The 19491-nt window shown below is 46.7% G+C and overlaps 1 protein-coding gene across 4 annotated transcripts in view; it reads left to right on the top strand.

Moving 5' to 3' along the window:
- IL17D (interleukin 17D) overlaps positions 1-19491 on the top strand; it is a 51042-nt gene that overhangs the window by 2852 nt on the left and 28699 nt on the right. Inside the window, exon 2 of one of the 4 annotated variants that reach the window (XR_007126086.1) lies at positions 1525-2229. The exons of 1 other annotated variant lie outside the window; for it this stretch is intronic. Coding sequence is in view for 2 of the 3 variants with exons in the window: in XM_047722875.1 (XP_047578831.1) it covers positions 16123-16441 (319 nt within the window). In the remaining variant the exon portion in view is untranslated. Of the gene's footprint in view, positions 1-1524; positions 2230-16122; positions 16880-19491 lie in introns of those variants that run through there. 2 more of the 4 variants (XM_047722875.1, XM_047722874.1) reach the window with 2 other exon arrangements.

Genomic DNA, 19491 nt, shown 5'->3' on the forward strand with positions numbered 1-19491 from the left:
GAACTCAGGCAGTGCGGCAGTGGAAAAAGTGAGACTAGGGTCAGCTTGAAAGGTATTACTTAAAGAAGTTAAAGTGACAGGATTTGGTGCATGATGCTTGTATGTGGGAGTGAGGGAGAGGAAGAGAGTGTAAAATGTGTAATGGCTTGAGGCTTTAAGTGTCTTTAAGGCTTTAAGTGCATATCTGCTATTAAGATATGCAGAATGGGGGCGCCTGGGTGGCTCAGTGGGTTAAAGCCTCTGCCTTCAGCTCAGGTCATGATCCCGGGGTCGTGGGATGGAGCCCCACATCGGGCTCTCTGCTCAGCAGGGAGCCTGCTTCCTCCTCTCTCTGTCTCTCTGCCTGCTTGTAATCTCTGTCTGTCAAATAAATAAATAAAATCTTAAAAAAAAAAAAGAGATATGCAGAATGGAATGATTTTGTCTGAAACCAATCTAGGCTTCTCCAAGCCTCCACCTGCTAATCAGGGGCCTTCCCTCCTCCTGGCTGCTCTGCTGAGGATCAGGTTCACTTGTGGCTGAGCTCCCTCCCACCATGGAAGTCAGGCCCAGAACTTCCTCCTGCCTTAATTGAATCTTCATTCATCTGATGCCCTCAGGACATACATATTGAACCATTTGTTTTGATGGCTTCATTTTCTTGCTTTTCCTCTTTCTTCCCATCATATCCACAGTCCAGAGGATGGGCTTTTATATTATCCTTTTTCCTCCAACCTCATATTACACCCTTGATATGCTAAATAGTATTAAAGAAGCTTGGAAGATTTCCCAAAACAACAGCTTGTCTTCTCCAGGCAGAAGTTGCAAAGTGAGAATTTTTAATGAATTCTAAGCTCTCCGGGCAAATAGATGTCTCCCAGGCTAGGCTGTGGCCTGAAAGGCAGAAGGGTAACACACAGCAGTGATCTTTCAAGACCTCCTGTTGGGCATCTCTTGTTTCTGGCTTGCATTGTTGATGGTAGTTAAGCAAAATGGAGAAAATGAATGAGGAGAGTTTTTTGGGTGAAAGTAAATTCAGTACTAGACCTGTTGAGTTTTATGTGCCTAAGAGGAACACAGGTATAAATATACAACTTGACTTAGAAATGTGGTCTCAGAAGAAAGATTGGGACTGAAGTACAGATCAGGAGGTGTCAGCCCTAGAACTAGAATTCTGCGTAGTAAGTTAAGTTGAGTTGCCTTTACTACCTTACCTGTGTCTGCTGGGAAAGATCTAAGAGCAGCAGGGAGGAGGGAGTGGCTAAGGGAGGTCATGGAAAAGAACAACACACAGCATAGAGCAATCTGGATCTAGGCTGCCCAGGTTGTGCTGTATGGAGCCTGGGAGCAGGAGCTATATCTGTATCAGGTGGCTGATGATGGTATCATCTGCATTAGTGTTCTTATTATTTAGCAATACTGATGACATTATTGAGCAAATGGAGGCTTACACTCTCTGAACGAAGGACAGTCTTTTAGGGATGGGCACTAGGCCAGGACTCCAGACTGCTGGGTGCTAAAGCGAGCCCTGCCTTCTCCCACCAGGAGATGGCCTCTCTTCTCTTCTGACCTCAATGCTCCTGAGTCACTGGAAGACTGGAAAAAAGCATTTCTCACAGAAGCTCAAAACCTCTTCTAAAGCAGTGTGTAGAAGGACAGGATTGGTTTCTTAGTGGTGTCACTGTGGGACCTGTGTAGCCTGGGGGGAACAGTATGCTCGCCTCTGCAACTCTAAGTATGGAATTAGAAGTAGTATGTAAGTCTAAAACGAGCCAGAGAGAACACCAAAGGAAGAAGGATGGGGAAACAGACTGCCAGTAAGAAATACAGGAAGGCACAGAAAGGATGACTTAGGTGGATAAGATAGGATTTAAAATAGAAATTTGGATTATAAGGTGACTTTTCATACTTTTAAGGGGGAGATGGATCATTCAAACTGGTGTTGGGACAACTGAGTAACCAACTGGAAAAACATGATTGTATCTCACTTCTATATACAAATAAATAACAAATGACTGAAAGATTTAAATGTAAAAATAAAACCACAACCCCATAAAAAACACAGTCAATTATATTTACAGTCTTGGAGTGGAGAGGCCGATTTAGTAGCTTACAGACAGCCCCCCCCCCCCCGCAAAGCCATAAAAGACAAGACTGATAAATTCACCTACACAGTTATATGCCAATTCTTCTAGGCAAAATAAACAATAAAATAAAATTAGAAGGGCACCTGTTTGGCTCAGTGGGTTAAAGCCTCTGCCTTCAGCTCAGGTCATGATCCCAGGGTCCTAGCATCGAATCCCGCATCGGGCTCTCTGCTCAGCCAGGAGCCTGCTTCCCCCTCTCTCTCTGCCTGCCTCTCTGCCTACTTGTGATCTCTGTCTGTCAAATAAATAAATAAAATCTTAAAAAAAAAAAAAAGAAAAAGATGTAATAAAGGGTGGAACAAAGATCGTGGGTAGTTCCTGGGAAAGGAGTCAGTTATGTGAAACTCAGGCAACCTAAAGTGAAATGCATATTAAAACAGGGCTGAGAAACCTGGCTCTGTTGGCAAAGGGGTGAGGAAAAAGGCAGTCTCATTACAGCAGGGGGTATGAAACCGCACAACCAGGTATTAGCCATTCACATTTTAAATATACTTGCTCTTTGACCCAGCAGCTCCAGGTACCGGTTTACTCCTCCAGCCACACCTGTCTGTGTAGCAAATGATGTATGTACAAGCGTGTCCATGGTGGTAATAGGGCATTGGAAACCATCCCAACACCCACCAACAGGCAACTAGGTCAATAAAACATCATAAAACAGCCAGAAAGAGGAATGGGGCAGCTGTAAACCTGCCTAAGGAGACCAGTCCATCACCAACATAGAGGGCAACAAGGCAAGTTGCAGTACAGTGTTAGAGATAAGCTATGTAATAGCTTTATTTGTAAGTTAAAGAGAAGCTATTATATAACACATACATATGTTATTTTTAAATGTACACACACACACACACCACCCCCACACACTTAGGGGCAGCTTTGGAACGTATTTATCATGGTGCCTGTCAGGAGGGGAACTGGAAGGCTGGGGACGGAGGAGGAAGTAGACTTACTTTTCACTCCTTCATATCTTTTGAATTTTCTACCATGTGCATGTATTATTGATTTCAAAAAATCTTCCTTTTTAAATTGAGAGCAGAAAGGGAAATTCACCAACCATGAGGAAATAGCAGAGAGTGAAGAAACAAAACTTAGCAGGTAACTACAGCCTTTGATTTTCCCTGAACATTATTCTGAAGAGAATTGTTTGTTCTTACAGCCCATAGGACTGACAGGAGAGACACTGTACTTTTCGGGGCCGCTTGTGCCCCCACAGCTAAGCTGCTATGGGTGGCAAACTTGGCCTGGAGACATGAAGGTTTTGGGCCAAAAGTTTAGGCGTTAAATGGTAGAGCCAGGACCTCATCCTGGATCTTTAATTCCATCTGGCCCATGCTCCTGACCAATGTGCTAGTAGAAAAGCAGCATTCAACTTCCAGAATATAAAAATATTTTCTCATTTACTTTGTGGCATCATGTTTGTTTCTCTTAAGCTTTAGAAACAAAATGCCAAGAATAAAATCAATGTAATTGCACATTAACTTTTTTAAGCCAAACTGACATAGTAAGAAATACATTGTAAGAACACTGAGGTTCATTAAGGTTTAAAGGTACACATCACTCACTGATGTTGAAACCCCGAAGATAAACACCTACCAATACTCCAATTTTTAAATTGTTTATATTTCTCAATTTGGGGTCATGGTCTAAAGATAACTTTTCTCTAGGTTATGATTAATGCACAACAATTTAATTTTAGGTTTTGCTATTTTTCCATATAACTCTTTCCTCCTGTGAATTTAAGAGACTATACCTAAATTTATTTTGCAATAAACAACTCCATGGGTAGCAAACACAGCAAGGGAATAAATGGAAAGAAGAAGTAACAGAACAGAGAAGAAAGAGGAAAGGGCATGGGGAGGATGAGGGATTTAAAAATAAAGGCAAGTGCCAGCAGGGAGTTGGAAGAGGCGGTGAGACCACCCACAGCTGGGCAAATCTTCCCCAGGCAGAGGAGTCTTGGGGGAGGAGGAGCTGTCTCAGCAGGGGGACAGGCTGGAGGAGAGTACAATAGTACAATCACCAGATCGGATAGGCTGATTTTTTTCCCATGCAGAACCCAAATTGGCACCACTCCCTATTACCAGAACTTTCAACAGGTGACTTTTTTGGGGAAGAGGGGCACAGCAACAGCAACGGCTTCCAGCTCATGTGTGAGTCAGGCAAGGTCACCACTGTCCCCTGGGCCAGACCAGTGATGCCCATTTACAGGGATGAACTTCATGTTCTTCATGATAAATCTATCATCGGATATTTAGCAACACTGCACTTTAGAAAGGTTTTCGTCATGAAAGGTTGAAATAAAAAGGGTATTTGTGCTTCACCCTCTTCTAACCTTTCAGTTCAGCTAACCCAAACATCCTGTTTCCCCTGGGACTGTCCATCACCTATTCCCTTTCACCACTGCAGAAACAGCTGCGTCCACTCCCCACATACCGCCCGAACCAGGGCAGTGCTCAGAACACAGACCTGCCGCTTTCCTCGAACATTCACAGGGCAACGATCACATCACTTTTCCCTCATCATGTCATTTGTAAAATTGTGAAGGGAATATAACATTAACCAGAGAAAGTGAGAGGAGTTACTATAATGTTGAAGTTCTCTCCACTGCACTTAGCCCCCTTTTATTTTTATTTTTTTTTAAAGATTTTATTTATTTACTTGACAGACAGAGATCACAAGTAGGCAGAGAGGCAGGCAGAGAGAGAGAGGGAAGCAGGCTCCCTGCTGAGCAGAGAGCCCGATGCGGGACTCGATCCCAGGACCCTGAGATCATGACCTGAGCCGAAGGCAGCGGCTTAACCCACTGAGCCACCCAGGCGCCCGCTTAGCCCCCTTTTAAAATATTTTCTTTTAAATGCCCCCTTTCCCCTGACGCACTTGCGTGTTTGTGTCCCAGCATTAAGCACAGTGGTTCCCTTACTCCGAAGCCTTGTGGGGCTGCACCCGCTCCAATCCTCCTCCCAGGGTGGGGGCCTCGGTGGGGTCGCTGCGTCCACTGTGACCGACAGGGGGCAGCACCGCGCCAACCCGCCTTCTCCCTGGCCGCCTTGGCGGACCAGCCTGGCTTCCTCCTGGGGAAGCCCGGCCCTGTGATCTTTGGAACGGAGAAGCGTCCTTTCCTGTTTATAATTCTCTTTAGCAAGTGCACTTTTTCCTTGGTCCCTGATTCAAACCTACAGCTTTTGCAAACGGCTTCAGAACAAACTAGGAATGTGCATGCCTTCAAGGAATATCTTGTATATGGTGTAGCAGCGCAGGTGTTGTGCACTTTCTGTGCCCCCTCATTGTGGTACCGCTCTGTTCAAGAAAGGAAGGGCTGGGGAAAGGGACAGGGGAGGGCGGACAGAGCAGAAGTAGTGTCCGCTTGCCTGCTGGGGAAGTCTCCAGTTACAGCTTGCAGGGAGGGTGAGGGCACTGCTCACCAAACCCATTGTCCTAGAAAAGGAGACGAACCTAGAAAAGGTTCAAGGCAGCTTGTTTATGAAATGTTGATACACTCCACCCCAAAATACTTTTTTAAGATTTTATTTATTTATTAGAGGGAGAGCATGGGGCCGGGGGGGGGGGGGAATGCAGTGGGAGAGGGAGAAGCAGACTCCCCACTGAGCAGAGAGCCTGACTGTGGGGAGGGTGGGGGAGGCGGTACTAGATCCCAGGACCTTGGGATCATGACCAGAGCCAAAGGCAGACGTTTGACCACTTAACCAGCAGAGCACCGCGCCCCCCTTGCCCCAACCCTGGAAAACTTTTTATGGATAAGTGACGTTTAATTGGCCGAAGTACTGCATGGATTTTTTTCTCTGAGCTACTCAATATAACAGGCTCTACTGCACCTATCATTGTTTCACAGAGTAAAAATAAGAGCATTGTCATGGAGCATTGTCATGGGATTAAAGTCTCTCTTTCTGAAAACAGATATGTTCATTTTGCTTTGATAGTTATTTTCTTCAACTGCCTGGGTTTTACTTTGGCATTGTTTTTACTTTGGCATTGTAAGAGTAACCAGGGATGATGATAATATTTCATCCATCGTCACCACTTCCAAATTTCCTCACCTGAATAGAATGTTTGTACTCTTGATACCAACAGAAGAATTGGGCCAAGTCCTGGAAGGAACACACATACCACGAAGTGAAATTCTTTATGGTGCCTGTCTTCCAGAAATGACACATGAAGATTTTGAAGGATGGTAATGAGTACATTGCTCACTAAAGTAATGAGGTCAAAGAGAAAATAATCTACCAAGGACTCTTCCAGAATTAAATAGCCTAGGCTAATGTTTTGATATGAATTATTCCTCCTGAACACTGTAAGGCAACAGCTGGTTCATTTCAGATCAAGGTGGGCTCCACCCTTAATGCACGGAGGTGCTTCACCCGCCTGCCCCAAGGACGGACACATCAAAGATGGCTTTGAACCCAAATTCTGCAGCTTCCCTTGGAAAGATAGTTAAGCCACCCCGTGGGCATGAGCTATGTTTTTCCTTTGAAGAGATATTTCCCAGCTGCAATGAATGTGTGACATTTGCCATGACAAACGAATAAAACCCTTTGAGAAATTCTGGCCCTCATTCTAATTTCTCGTTCTCTTTCCCTCTGGGAAAGCTTTTTTTCCAAATTATCTTCCAAATTCTTTTCCAAGCCATGAGTCTCTCTCTCATCTTCCCTGATCTTCCAGAAAACAGATTTTACATGGCATCAGTGGATTTCCTGCTTGTAGATTTAGCACTTACAAAGCATCTGGCTACCAGCTGAATACCCCAACCGTGGCGTGGCTTTGTGGGTGGGGCAGTGGATGGGAGGAAGCCAGGTGACCTGAAAGACTTTGGACAAGCCCCTCGCCTTATCAGTGCCTCAGTTTCCTTCTCAGGAAAGGGAAAGGACGGACAGGCTGTGAGTCATTCCAGGTTCCCAGTAGCCCAGAGCCAGCCTGGTTGGCAGGAGAGCCTGGTCAGTTCTGGAGCCTGCCTCACTGGCTCAGCTTCAGGGCTGACCTTGATGCCAAGTTCAGGATCACACCAAAGTCAACTTCAGTCCCCACAGGGGGGTAGGGCTGACCCCTAGCTCTCCTTGGCCACTGAAGAGGGCCAGGTGAAATCCGCTGGGGCTCTGACTCCAGGGCATCTGTGCCAGCTCAGACTTTGCTCTCCCAGGCTGATTTTTCCATGTCCTCTTTCAGGAGAAATGCACAACTGATGTTTTCTTGCAGGGGCCAGAAGAACTTTTTTCAGAGCTCCTTGGCAGCATATATTGAAGATCTTGGCTCTCTCAGGCCTTAGGGAATAGAGAGAGGGTGGAACCGTTGGAGCTGCTCGCCGCAGCTTTCCAGCAGAGGGAAACTGTGGTCCTCATGACCCTGGCTACTCCCTGGCCTGCGAATAGAGCCCTCTCATAGCAGCTCTGAGCCTCGTCATGCACCATTCTTTCTCCCATAGTCTCATAACCTCCCAGCTTCAGGGCTGGTTCCAAAGGGAAAAAGAGATTGGAAGGTTACACAAACCCCCATCTCAGTGACTCATTATCTCTCATATCTGGAGACCTACCGGCCTCTACCAGGGTCGCATGTTGGAATAATCTGGGGAGCTTTTTAAAAAAATCCCAACACCCTGGCCCCATGCCAGAACCATGAATTCTGAATCTCTGGGGTGGGGGGAATAGTGATCACTAGTTTTGAAAGCTCCTTTGTGGGCCTCCAGTGAAGCACAGTTGAGATCCACACACCATTCTCTGTACAATGCCAATTGCTTGTTTGGTTAACACTGACCTTCTGCATTAGTTAGATTTCTCAGTGTAGGGAGTGCTACACTGGTAGGATCATGAAAATTGGGTGTATTGGGGAAAATGCAATCATCCAATTACTTGCTATCAACTGCAGTCAATATATATGTGGCTACCTTTTGAAGAAACTGCTGGCTGTGCTGTGGAACAGGCTCCTGCTGACCGTCAGTGGTTCCCCACTTCGAGTGAGCAAGACAAGTCACATACACAGCTGGCTGGTATGCAGAGCTCCTGACTCAGGGGGTCAAGGGTGAGAATCTCTGCTTTTAACTCCCACGTGATTCTTATGCAGGTGGTCGGAAAACCACAGTTTGGAAATCTTGTTTATGCCTTTTGTTATTGCCCACCTGTCAGGCAAAAAGACAGGTATTCTGCAGAGGAACCTTAGCTCTTTGGAAGGGAAATTGGTTCTCCTCAGTTTCCACAGAGGGCTGCCAGGTGTCTGTGTATTACCATGGTTTCAGAAGATCTTAATCTCTGGTAAAGTGAGTCCCCCTCTTTCCTTTGCAAAATTATCTTGTGTATTCTTGGACTTTTTCTCTTTCTATGAATTTTAGGATCAGCTTGCCAAGTTCTACAAAAACTCTACTGGGATTTTGTTTAGAACTGTACTTTATAGATTAATTTAGGGAATCTCAGAAACTCATGGATGACAACTGTCCTTTGTAAGCAAAAAACATGGATTAAAAAATACCACATTAATAGTCCTGCCATCAGGAAGCTGGAGGAAGTAGCCTAGTCATCAGCTCCATCCTCTCTGCAGCAAAGAACCAGGCAGAGGCAATGATATGGGTAACTAAATAGGACTGAAATTTCAGGTTTATGACTCCATCTTGCCCCCCCTTTTTTCATCCTGCCCTCCCTTTTTTCATCCTGCCCTTTTTAAAAAAGTAATTGACAATGAGTTGAACACATTGACCTTAAGATCTGGCAAGACAATTTTGTGACAATTTTGTTTCCACTTAGACCATTTCAGTCCTTGTGGGTCTCCAGTCTGAACCGGAGAAGGCATTTTCCCCAACTTTGTTCCATTAGTTTGGGGTCTTGGAATGGCTGTGAAACAATCATACTTAGCGTCTGCTGTCTTGAGATCAAAATAATTGTATGTTTTGCAAAGTGGGAAGGTGAGCCATGCCGGTGAGTTTGTGCCAGTAAATACCAAGCTATACTTGGGCATGGGATCGAGAGCACGTCAGGTGGCTGCTGTTCTGTCTGCCGGAATGTACGCATTGTTCTCCAGGTGGCAGTATTTGGGAACCGCTTTGAATTGTTTCCTACCAAGTTCAGGGTCCCAGGGGCAGTGCTCTTTTCTGTCTCTGCTGTCACTCACATTCCTCTCCAAGCTCAGTTTCCATCACCTCTAATCATCCCTGGATGACTTGTCCTTTGTTCTTGGATTAAGCTGGGCCAGCTGTCACTCACTCAAGCCAGGTTTCCCACGTGGCCCCAGGGACACTTTTGGATCCCATCAGAGGGGAAAACCTGATTTGTTTCAAGTATGTTCCGGTGCCAAGCTTCCACAGTGTAGCATGCAGAAAATGTAAAGACAAAAGAATTATTGCTCACAAGGAGGCAAGACAGCCGTGCAGGATTCTTATTCGATTGCATTTCCATGTTTGGTAAGAGAAAAGGATCTGTGTTGGAGTTTCTTGATGTCTTGTTTTCATGGTAGCTTTCTTTAACCAGAAAACACTCCAGGCTAATAATTTCCTCAGACTCTTAAGCCAGGAGGTTGGGGTGACAGGCTTTAACTTTGTGTCTCCAAAGCTTCTAGACCTTTCTTCCTGATCTCTTCCCCACCTCCCCCCCAACTAGTGTCCTTCAGAATGTCCGTCTTGTGCTTTCTCTCTTCCATGGTACCTGCTGGGATCGATACCCACCATACTGGGTATCAGGATGTGATTTGCATTGTATCTGCACCCCTCCCCTTGGTAGCACATTTCTATTTTAAGAGAAACCTCTCGATCATAAGCCACAATTTGAATCCCACCAATGCATATGCCTTATTATGTTCCATGTACCGGGCAGAAGTGGGGGTAGGCAGATGTCTCTTTGTCATAATGCCTTAGCCTAGAAGTGTCACTGTGACAGTGGAAATTTCAGTCTTGGGGGGCCGACTGGTAGGGGTGGAGCAGATATTTTAGTCAGATGATGAGCCTTCTGACGATCACAGCATCTAAGTGACTGTCCATTCTGCTTATCATTACAGATGGTATGAGGATTGTTACACAGATTGTTACCTGCGTACAGAAGTGCGTAGAAAAGATAAATCCCAACTTGGAATTGAAAGGGATCTTGGATGCCCCCGGGTCACACTAGCATTGGAGGAAACTGAGCGTGAAGAGGCTGTGCCTGACCTTCCTCCCCAACCCCGATTTTGGCCTGTAGTTAGGTCTACACCACTATCAGAATGGTCTTTCTAAATGTCCACTGATCGGGTTTCTACATGCTTACTATCCTCACATGGCTTACCGTGATCTGGAAGATAAAATCCAGACTTTTTGCACTGGTCTTCAAGGTTCCTGTCCACTTCTTACATGTCTTACTAAATCTCCGCCCCCTGTACGCATGAGCTTGCACTCATGTCATTCCAGCTGCGGTGACCTGCTGGAAGTTTCCTACCCATGTGGTTGCTGCTTTCCTGCCTGGGTGTAGGTTTCTCAGCACTTCCTACCCACCCCCTCCCCCGCCCCGCTTTGTCTGGCTTAGCCCTCCTTTTCTAAACCTGGCTCAGACTTTCCTGGGCCCGTAGCCTCCAGGTGCCCACGTGTTCGTAGTGGTCTGTGTGTACTTTGCGTTGCTTTGTTCTGATGGGCTGGCATGAACGTCCATGGAGGGGCCATACCTTTGCCCAGTGGCCACTGTGAGAGCTTGAAAATCTGCTAAATTAATGATCATGACTAACTTTCCAGTTGGCCAATTCCCAGGGCACTTTGTAACTTCACAAGCATTTAGCACTGTTTGTGTATGTGTGTCTGTGTACACTCTTGTATCTGGTATGCATCTCTAAAAGATAAGGACTCTGTTAAATAAAACCACACAATACCATTAACACACCTGGAAGTTCATACTTCCCAAATATCTTCAAATATTCAGTCAGGTTCATAGTTCCCTGATTACCTTATTAGTGGTTTTTTAGAACCTTTAAATTTTTTCTCTTTTTTTTCTGTTATATTATTTAAGTCTACATTTTGAAATAGTTTCAAACTAACAAAAACCTTTGTGAAATTAGTACGAAGAATTCCTGTGTACCCTTTACCCAGATTCCCTAAATGACAGCATCAAAACTCAGTAGAATTATCAAGATCAGAAAATGCTTGATAACAATCCTAGAATCCAGAGTCCTTACTCAGAGCCAGTCCACTAATGCCCCTTGTCTGCCCCAGCACTTCACCCGGGCTCACACACAGCCTCTGGTGGTTAGGCCCATTAGCGGCCTTCAGTCTGCGGCAGTTTTTCGTTCTTTGTCTTTTGAGACTGTGACACTTTTAAAGAGTACTGGTCAGTTTTTTGGAAAGTTCCTTAGTTTGGGTTTGATATTTTTTTAAAAGATATTTATTTATTTATTTGACAGAGATCACAAGTAGGCAGAGAGGCAGGCAGAGAGAGAGCGAGGGAAGCAGGCCTCTGGCTGAGCAGAGAGCCCAATGTGGGGTTCGATCCCAGGACCCCGGGATCATGACCAGAACCGAAGGCAGAGAGGCTTTAACCACAGAGCCACCCAGGTGCCCCTGATTTTTTTTTTTAAGCAACCATAAGTTTTCATCCAAACGGAGACACTTACAAGTAAAAAGTTGCTCAATTCACAACTGCACAGAGACAGTGGGTGTAAAGCAGGTTAGCGGTGCCCCATGTCCCTGTATTTATGTCACTCTCAGTGCTCTTTGGGGTTCCCTCCCTCCTTTCTCCCTTGGAATAAACATGTGCTGAATTTCCAGCGTTCTGTATGCTGTTGGTCATATCCTCAAAGTGCCATTTAACATGTTCCTCCATCCCTCTAGTTCCAGTAAACTGGCCCCCAGTTCCAGTTTTTGGCCAGCCCCTCTTTAGCATCCACCCTCCTTGGCTCAGGGATTGCCACTCCTGATTCTGTCAATCTCCACAGTGAGACATATTCTCCCTTAAAAATTGGTTTTCCCAGAAGCCTGGGTGGCTCATTTGGTTACGCATCTGACTTTTGATTTCAGCTCTGGTCATGATCTTGGGGTTGTGGGATGGAGCCCCACATCGGACTCCACACTCTGTGGGGAGTCTGCTTAAGATTCTCTCTCTACCCATCTCGCTCTGCCCCTCCCCTTATGCTAATAATTTAAAAATCTCCACCTTCAGCCAGTACCTCTCTCTTGGGCTCCAGACCATATTCTACTGTGTAGGCTGGAAGATCTATCTAAAATTCCATCTGATTGGGTCACTTCCCTTTTTAACATCCTCCCCTTTGCCTTCACGGCCCAATCCAAATTCCTCACTATGAATTTGAGGCCCCTAATGACCCAGCCTCCACAGATTACCCCTGCATCATCTCGTACTTCCCTTCCTGTTCCACAGTTCCCTAATGCTGACATGGTCCCTGGGCTCTAGGCTCTGCCCTCTGTCCTAACTGCCCTTTCTCCCGTCCTCATCTGGATGAATCCATTCAGGAACCACCTTTGCTAAGAAGCCTTCCCAGCTGCCACAGCTGGATGAACTCTCTAAGTGTTTATCCGCAGAAATGGTGAGTCCTTGGATAGTAGATCTGTGTTTCATCTCTATCCTCATTGCCTGAAACATCACTCGCACTCAGATGTTGCTGAGTAAATATTGAAGGTGACCGGAGATAGTATAAATTCCTTTTTCATCAAACTTTAAGTTAGGGCCTTATATGGACCTAAGGGTATAAAGGACAGGGAGCTATGCAGTCCAGACTCACCATCAGCAGCTCACCATCTACCAAACTCTTTCTCTCATGTTAGGGGACAAGGATGAGTAAGAGTACAGCCCTGAATCTTCCCTCCCAGGGGAAAACATAGAAAAAGTGTAGCTTTGTTTCACAGGCACCAAGTGTTGTGGGGGCCTGGGGAAGAAAGAGAATGAATTTGGCTAAGGAAATTTGAAAACTCTTAATGATTTGAATTAGACCTAAAAAAAAGGCAAGATTTAATATTGCTTTTTGGGGGAGGGCATCTTGAGTAAAAGTTGAGCTATAGCACATGCAAGGGGGCATTCCACTTTGGGATGACTGTAGGCTAGGATGTGTGAAGGAGGAGACCTTGAGGCAATGCTGGAAAGGAATGGAGTAGGGACCATGCTGCAGAGGCCTCTGAAGGCAAAGCAAAGAGTTTGGATTTGTCCTGACTTGTCCTCCCAGTGCTGTGCCTCTGCATACCACAGATGAGAGGTAAGAAAAAGGCTTTACAGAGGAGGTTGAAAAAGTTGGAATGGTAGGGGTGGTCAACTTTATCAGTCCTTGCAAGGATAGAGCTCATTTGTTCCAAAAGCTCCTGATGGCAGATCTGAGGAAAAAGTAGTAATGAGAAGCCTAAAAAATATTTTTCAACCACTATTTTTGTGTTCATGTTGGAGGGAAGGATGAATAGACAACATCAGTATAAATTTCAATGTTTTGGCTTCAGAGATGACTTACATTGTGTAGATAGTCCCCACCCCTCCCTGTTCCTGTTTGCACATAACATATTTCTTAGCCTTCACCCTTGACTCTGCCCTTACCTTATAGCAGTGAGAAGGGAGGTGAAGGTGTCTGTGCCTCAGCGTTCAACCACCAGTAGGGACGGCCAGGCCTGAGGCTTCCTAGCTCCCCCTCCCCCTGTTGCTACTCCCATTCTTCTGGTCACCCCAACAGGAAGCTATGGAATCACTGCTGACTTTTCCTCTGACCTTATCCCCCACATTCAGATAATGGCCAAGTACTGCAGATGTCTCTCTTGGCTTTAGAATGCTCAAGTGGCAGGTTGGGCTCGGTCCTCTAGTTTAACTGTTGGCTCCTGGCCTCACTGGCCTCCTTTCTGCGTGCAGCAGGTGTTACCCAGCTCCCCCACCGCTATGCCTGGGTGGGCCCCCCAGCTCCGGGCTCTGGGGGGCATGGTCCCTGGCGTGTAGTTGGCAGTGAGTAAATTTGGTGCTGTGTGAAGATAACAACTTCTAGACTCTTCCCCACCCAATTATGCTTCAGTCTACTAATGTCTAAAGATGTTGGATCCAAACAGAAAAAGAAATCCATGTACTTTCCTTACATATCTGGAACCACCCATCCTCATCCTGCCATTGAGAGTTAACACCTTCCTCTTGACATGAGCTCCTCAATAGAGAAGTCTCTTGGCCAATCAGTGTAACAACCTTGTCCCTCCCATGCTTGACGTCCATTCAGGCTTCTGCCTCCTACCCCTGAGATGCCCCCAGTTGGCTCCAGTAAGCACCGCTGGTCTGTCCACCTTTCAGCTCCTCTCTGCAAAAAATCCTCAGCTCTGTTGTTGGACACCCCACTGCTCGCTGACCTGTCCCTTACCTTTCCAAAGCTTCCTACCCCCCACTACTCCATTAACTGGATGGTCTGAACATCCTTCTTAACTGGAAATTTTTTAACTTTGTGAATGAACTTTAGTCATTAGCAGGGGGGACATATAAGAAAACTAGTCAAGAGGGGTTTTCTGCTGAAGGATATAAAACTTGTGCAAGCCATAGAGGGTGAAGGCCAGCCTGGGCCACTGTCCCTCTCCATGGAGCCACACTCTGCTATCCAGAAACCTGGATGAGAAACCATATACACCCCAAGTTCTTGGCTGTAAAGACCTCTAGGAACGCCTTATTTTTAAAAATTTATATCATAAGCTCCCATTGGCACAGCAATTTTGGGGCCTTCTTGGGCTTGGCACATTGTGAGTCTACAAGTGTGTGTGTGTTGCTTGAGAGGCCAGAAGTCCTGACTTCTGGCTCTCAGAGTTTAGGGTCCCTAAGACTCAGTTCCAGAAGTAAGAGAAACATTCGTAAGAGGATTACACATGTTTTAAGTGGGGGAAATTTGTGGAAATGAGAATTCCCATTGCCATGGGAAATGGCAGTCCCATGAGGAATGGGGATCGTCCTTTACTGTGCAAGGGGACATTACAGAGGAGCCCTGGGTCTCCATTAGTGACCAAACACAGCTTTGACCTCTTGGCTCATTGCAGGGGATGGTAGCAGAGGGCAGAGTCCTGCCAGAATGTGCTTTTTTTCCCCTCCCAGGGAGCCATCCTGCCCAGCCAAGCCCTAGATTCCCCTGGCATTGTGGCAGTGGGCTGTTTTGTAGGTGTTGACATTGGTTCTTGGCATCTGACCAGAAAATAGAGAGCCTTGGAGGAGGGTGGAAGTGATCACATTTAAACCAGCATTAACTTCTCAAATGTCCCAGGCTGGCCAGCTTGCCCTCCCCAGCATGGCTTTGGCCCCTTCACAGAGGGGGGCACACAGACCCTGACAGACACAGGGCCCGCCTTGTGACCTTCTGGACAGGTGTCTTGCAGCTGCCTTTGCTGATAGCCGTGTCAGAGGCCATGTGGCTGGTGCCTGCACCGTCTGGCACCTGGGCCAGCTAGCTTCTTACAGAGGTGGCACCTTCCTGGGGAAGGGTGTGGGTGGTACCCTGGGGCTGCAGAGCCTAGTGTCTGAAGGGGAGGCAGATCTGGGGCCTTAGGGACCAGGGCTCTGGGGCTCAGGGCTGTTGTTTCCTCGGGAAGCAGGGAGGGCGTCTCACATTCTGGTGGCCCTGTGGCCGCCTATCAGTGTGCACGTGGCTCGCTTACCTGCTCCTCCAGATTACAGCCGCCTCTGCCAGGTTCTAACTCCAGGCTCTGAGCCTGCTTCATAACTCCAGGCTCTGAGCCTGCTTCATTGTACATCTCTTCACTTTGCCAGTGAATTTCGGTCATTAACGTGAATAGATATATTTTACTTTTCTGTGTATATTAGCACAGACTCTGGAAGCATTTTTAGGGAATGTACTAACAGTTATAAACTGTCTTCACTATTTAACATACAGCAAAGTCACATGGTGTGTCTAAGATTGGGATCTTGCATGGACGCTAATTGTGGGATGAACTGTCTGGTGCCACCTTTCTTCCTGCTCCATTAATCAATGATCTCAACATCTTCTGATCCCGGAAGCGGAAGTCCTGTTGGCTGCCCTCTCTCAGCGCGCAGTGTGTTCCTGTTGGCGCGAAGCGTGAACTAAAGCCGTGCTCTCTTCCCCGCAGAATTTCCTACGACCCCGCCAGGTACCCGAAGTACCTGCCCGAGGCCTACTGCCTGTGCAGGGGCTGCCTGACCGGGCTGTTCGGCGAGGAGGACCTGCGTTTCCGGAGCGCCCCGGTGTACGTGCCTACCGTCATCCTGCGGCGGACCTCGGCGTGCGCGGGCGGCCGCTCAGTGTACACCGAGGAGTATGTCACCGTGCCGGTGGGCTGCACGTGCGTCCCCGAGCAGGAGAAGGAAGCGGACAGCATCAACTCCAGCATGGACAAGCAGGGCGCCAAGCTCCTGCTCAGCCCCAGCAACAAGCCGGGCCGGCCCTGAGGCGCTGCTGCTGGTCTCCTGGAGCGCGGGCTGCTTCAGCTGCCTCCCCCGAGCAGACTCGAGGACCGAGAGGAGTAAATGAAACACAGCTGAACTGCAGAGGTCTTCCGACCTGACTGCTTGACGGCTCGCTCTCACACATCATCACCTGGTTTTCTTCTAGGCAAAGGCACGGGGTTGGTGAAGGCTGCCGGCAAGTTACCGGGTACATGACCGCAGGTAGGGAGCGTAGCGCCAGGGCCTTCCGCAGGTAGCCAGAGCCTGGTGTGTGGCGAAGTGGCTTCGTGGCCCTCCCTCCGTGGCCCTCTCTCCGTGGTCCTCCCTCTGTGGTCCTCCCTCTGTAGTCCTCCCTCCATGGTCCTCCCTCTGTAGTCCTCCCTCCATGGCCCTCTCTCCATGGCCCTCTCTCCATGGCCCTCCCTTCGTAGTCCTCTCTCCGTGGTCCTCCCTCTGTGGCCCTCCCTCGGTGGTCCTCCCTCGGTGGTCCTCCCTCGGTGGTCCTCCCTCGGTGGTCCTCCCTCGGTGGTCCTCCCTCGGTGGTCCTCCCTCGGTGGTCCTCCCTCGGTGGTCCTCCCTCGGTGGTCCTCCCTCGGTGGTCCTCCCTCGGTGGTCCTCAGTGCTCAGACCCTTCCCCCGCCCTCCCAGCTACAGTGCCACACTTTTGGGATGCTCTCAGAAGAGGTGCCAGCCTCCACAGATAGATGGGAGATGGGTGCTTCTAAAAGAAATCTTTTTTTTAAAGTAGAATATATACCTACTTTTTTTGTTCAATGTTTTCAATGACGCAGAAACTATTTTTATATTAGGAATTTTGCGTATATTAAAAAATTTTTACTTGACATATAAGTATTTTATAACCATTCTGTTCTCCCTTCCTCCTCTGGCAAGATTTTTTAGAAGCACAACTGGAATCCTCAGATAAACTTTTTAGTGGGTACTGGGGCCTGAGTCCCTGAATTCAGCCTATCACCAGTTGCTGACCATAATAAAACAGGGTTGAATGTGACCTTCAGTGAAGATCTTTACAGGCTGCTACATGAGTAAAATGGAAGCGCAGGAGGCTTAGCTCACCCCAGACTGGCCAGGGATTCCAGAAACCTCAAATGTGGTTTGTTCATGACTCTACAAAAGGCCACAGATGTATATAATTAAACATTTTTTTCACTTTTGAAAGTAAGTGGGGCCAAATAAGAGGTGGTGGGATAAGGCTAGAGGTGGGATGTGCTATCTTTGCCAATTCTCAGAAGAGTCCAAGTTTCAGCTTAGTTTTAAGGGCTTTAAGCCACATATGAGAAGCCAGTCAGCTTACGATGTCCAGAAATCAGTATCGGGGGCCTCTTTATCTACATCCTGCAATGTGAGCTAAAACCATACTCCCTTCTGTAGGCTGAAAGTTTGTCCATGAACACAACTATTTGTAAAAGTGAGAAGTTATTTTTAAACCATTAAAGCAGTTGTAGGTGAAGGGCATGTTGGCCATGTGCATTACTCTCTGGACTCGGCTTTGATGGACTCGACTTATTTTTAGAGGAAACTATTTTAGTCTTCACTTTATCTTAATTTTATGGTTGAAGTTTAAATTAAGATCTGATTTGGTCTTTGAAAGATCAACTACTCCTGTAAGTCAGTGTCTCTTCTTTTGTGTGACACCCCAACCAACCCAAGAAGTATCCCCTTTTTATATGTTTTGGTATTTTTTTTAAGATTTTTTTTTAAAATTGAGGGGCGCCTGTGTGACTCAGTCATTAAGTGTCTGCCTTTGGCTCAGGTCATGATCCCAGGGTCCTGGGATCAAGCCCCGCATCAGTCTCCCTGCTCAGTGGAGAGCCTGCTTCTCCTTCTCTCTCTGCTGCTCCCCCCTGCTTGTGGTCTCTCTCAATCTGTCTCTTACTGACAAATAAATAAATCTTAAAAAAAAAAAGATTTTTAAAAATTTGTCAGCATATGCATAAGCAGGGGACCAGCAGGCAGAGGGAGAAACAGGCTCCCTGCAGAACAAGGAGTCCAATGCAGGACTCGATCCCAGGACCCCAGGATTATGACCCCAGCCAAAGGCAGATGCCTAACTGACTGAGCCACCGAGGCTACCCTATTTATATGTATTTCACTCTCAAACTTCAGCTCTCAATAACAGGGCTTTAGCTCCCTAGTTACAAAGTATCAGCCTTACTTTGATCTAGGTGGAGGGTTCACTGAGAAAACTTTCAACTTGTACTGACGGAAGTTTGTACGTGAAAAATACATTATTGAGCCAAATCCAGGATTTTCCAAAAATTCAGAAATTTAGAATTGAAAGTGCTAGTTATGTAAATGTATAGTTCTGTACTATCTGAGAAATTTTACTTCTGCATTCAACCTCTGGGGGAGTGGTGTGTGTGGGGAAAAAAGGTATCCCTAGCGGTAGTATATCTGGAATACATTCCTGTCCAGAGTAATCTTTCATTGCTAGCTCAAAAATAACATCAAATCCATAAATTAAAAAGAAAAACTGCTGCTAAACCAGTGGCTTGGGTGATTGTTCCAGTCATCGCCACTGTTGGGTAATATTTTCCAGCTACTCCTCAAATACTAATAGTGCAAACATCACAGAAGACTAAACTTAAGGAGAGTAGATATTTGGGGAAACTACCACTGTTTTATTTTTATTATTTAACGAATTAGCTTGTGAAAGGCTAGCACATTCCCTGTGGAAGAAATTTAGCTTTCCATTCTACAGAACCAGACAGGCAACCTTTCTTTGTGTTTTTTTCTCTGAATGGAATATTCATGCACTTAATATGTATCGAGCACTTGCCCTGTTCCAGGCACCAAGTCTCTGGGAACCACATGTGAAGCAGGCACAGTCTCCATCCTCAGCCAAAAGCAGCCTCTGCACTGGCTGGTGAGCAGTCAGGCACTGGCAGGCCGCTCCTCACAAGTGCTGCCCCATGAATCGGAGCCGCATTTTCCTCACTTATACATGGACGCTGTGCCTGGCACATAGGAGGTAGGAGAACATATTGGCCTCAGTGATTTATAAGCTACATTGAAAATAAATATCAAGCTATTCT

This window comes from Lutra lutra, chromosome 3 (genome assembly GCF_902655055.1).
Source record: "Lutra lutra chromosome 3, mLutLut1.2, whole genome shotgun sequence".
Classification (NCBI taxonomy): Eukaryota; Metazoa; Chordata; class Mammalia; order Carnivora; family Mustelidae; genus Lutra; species Lutra lutra.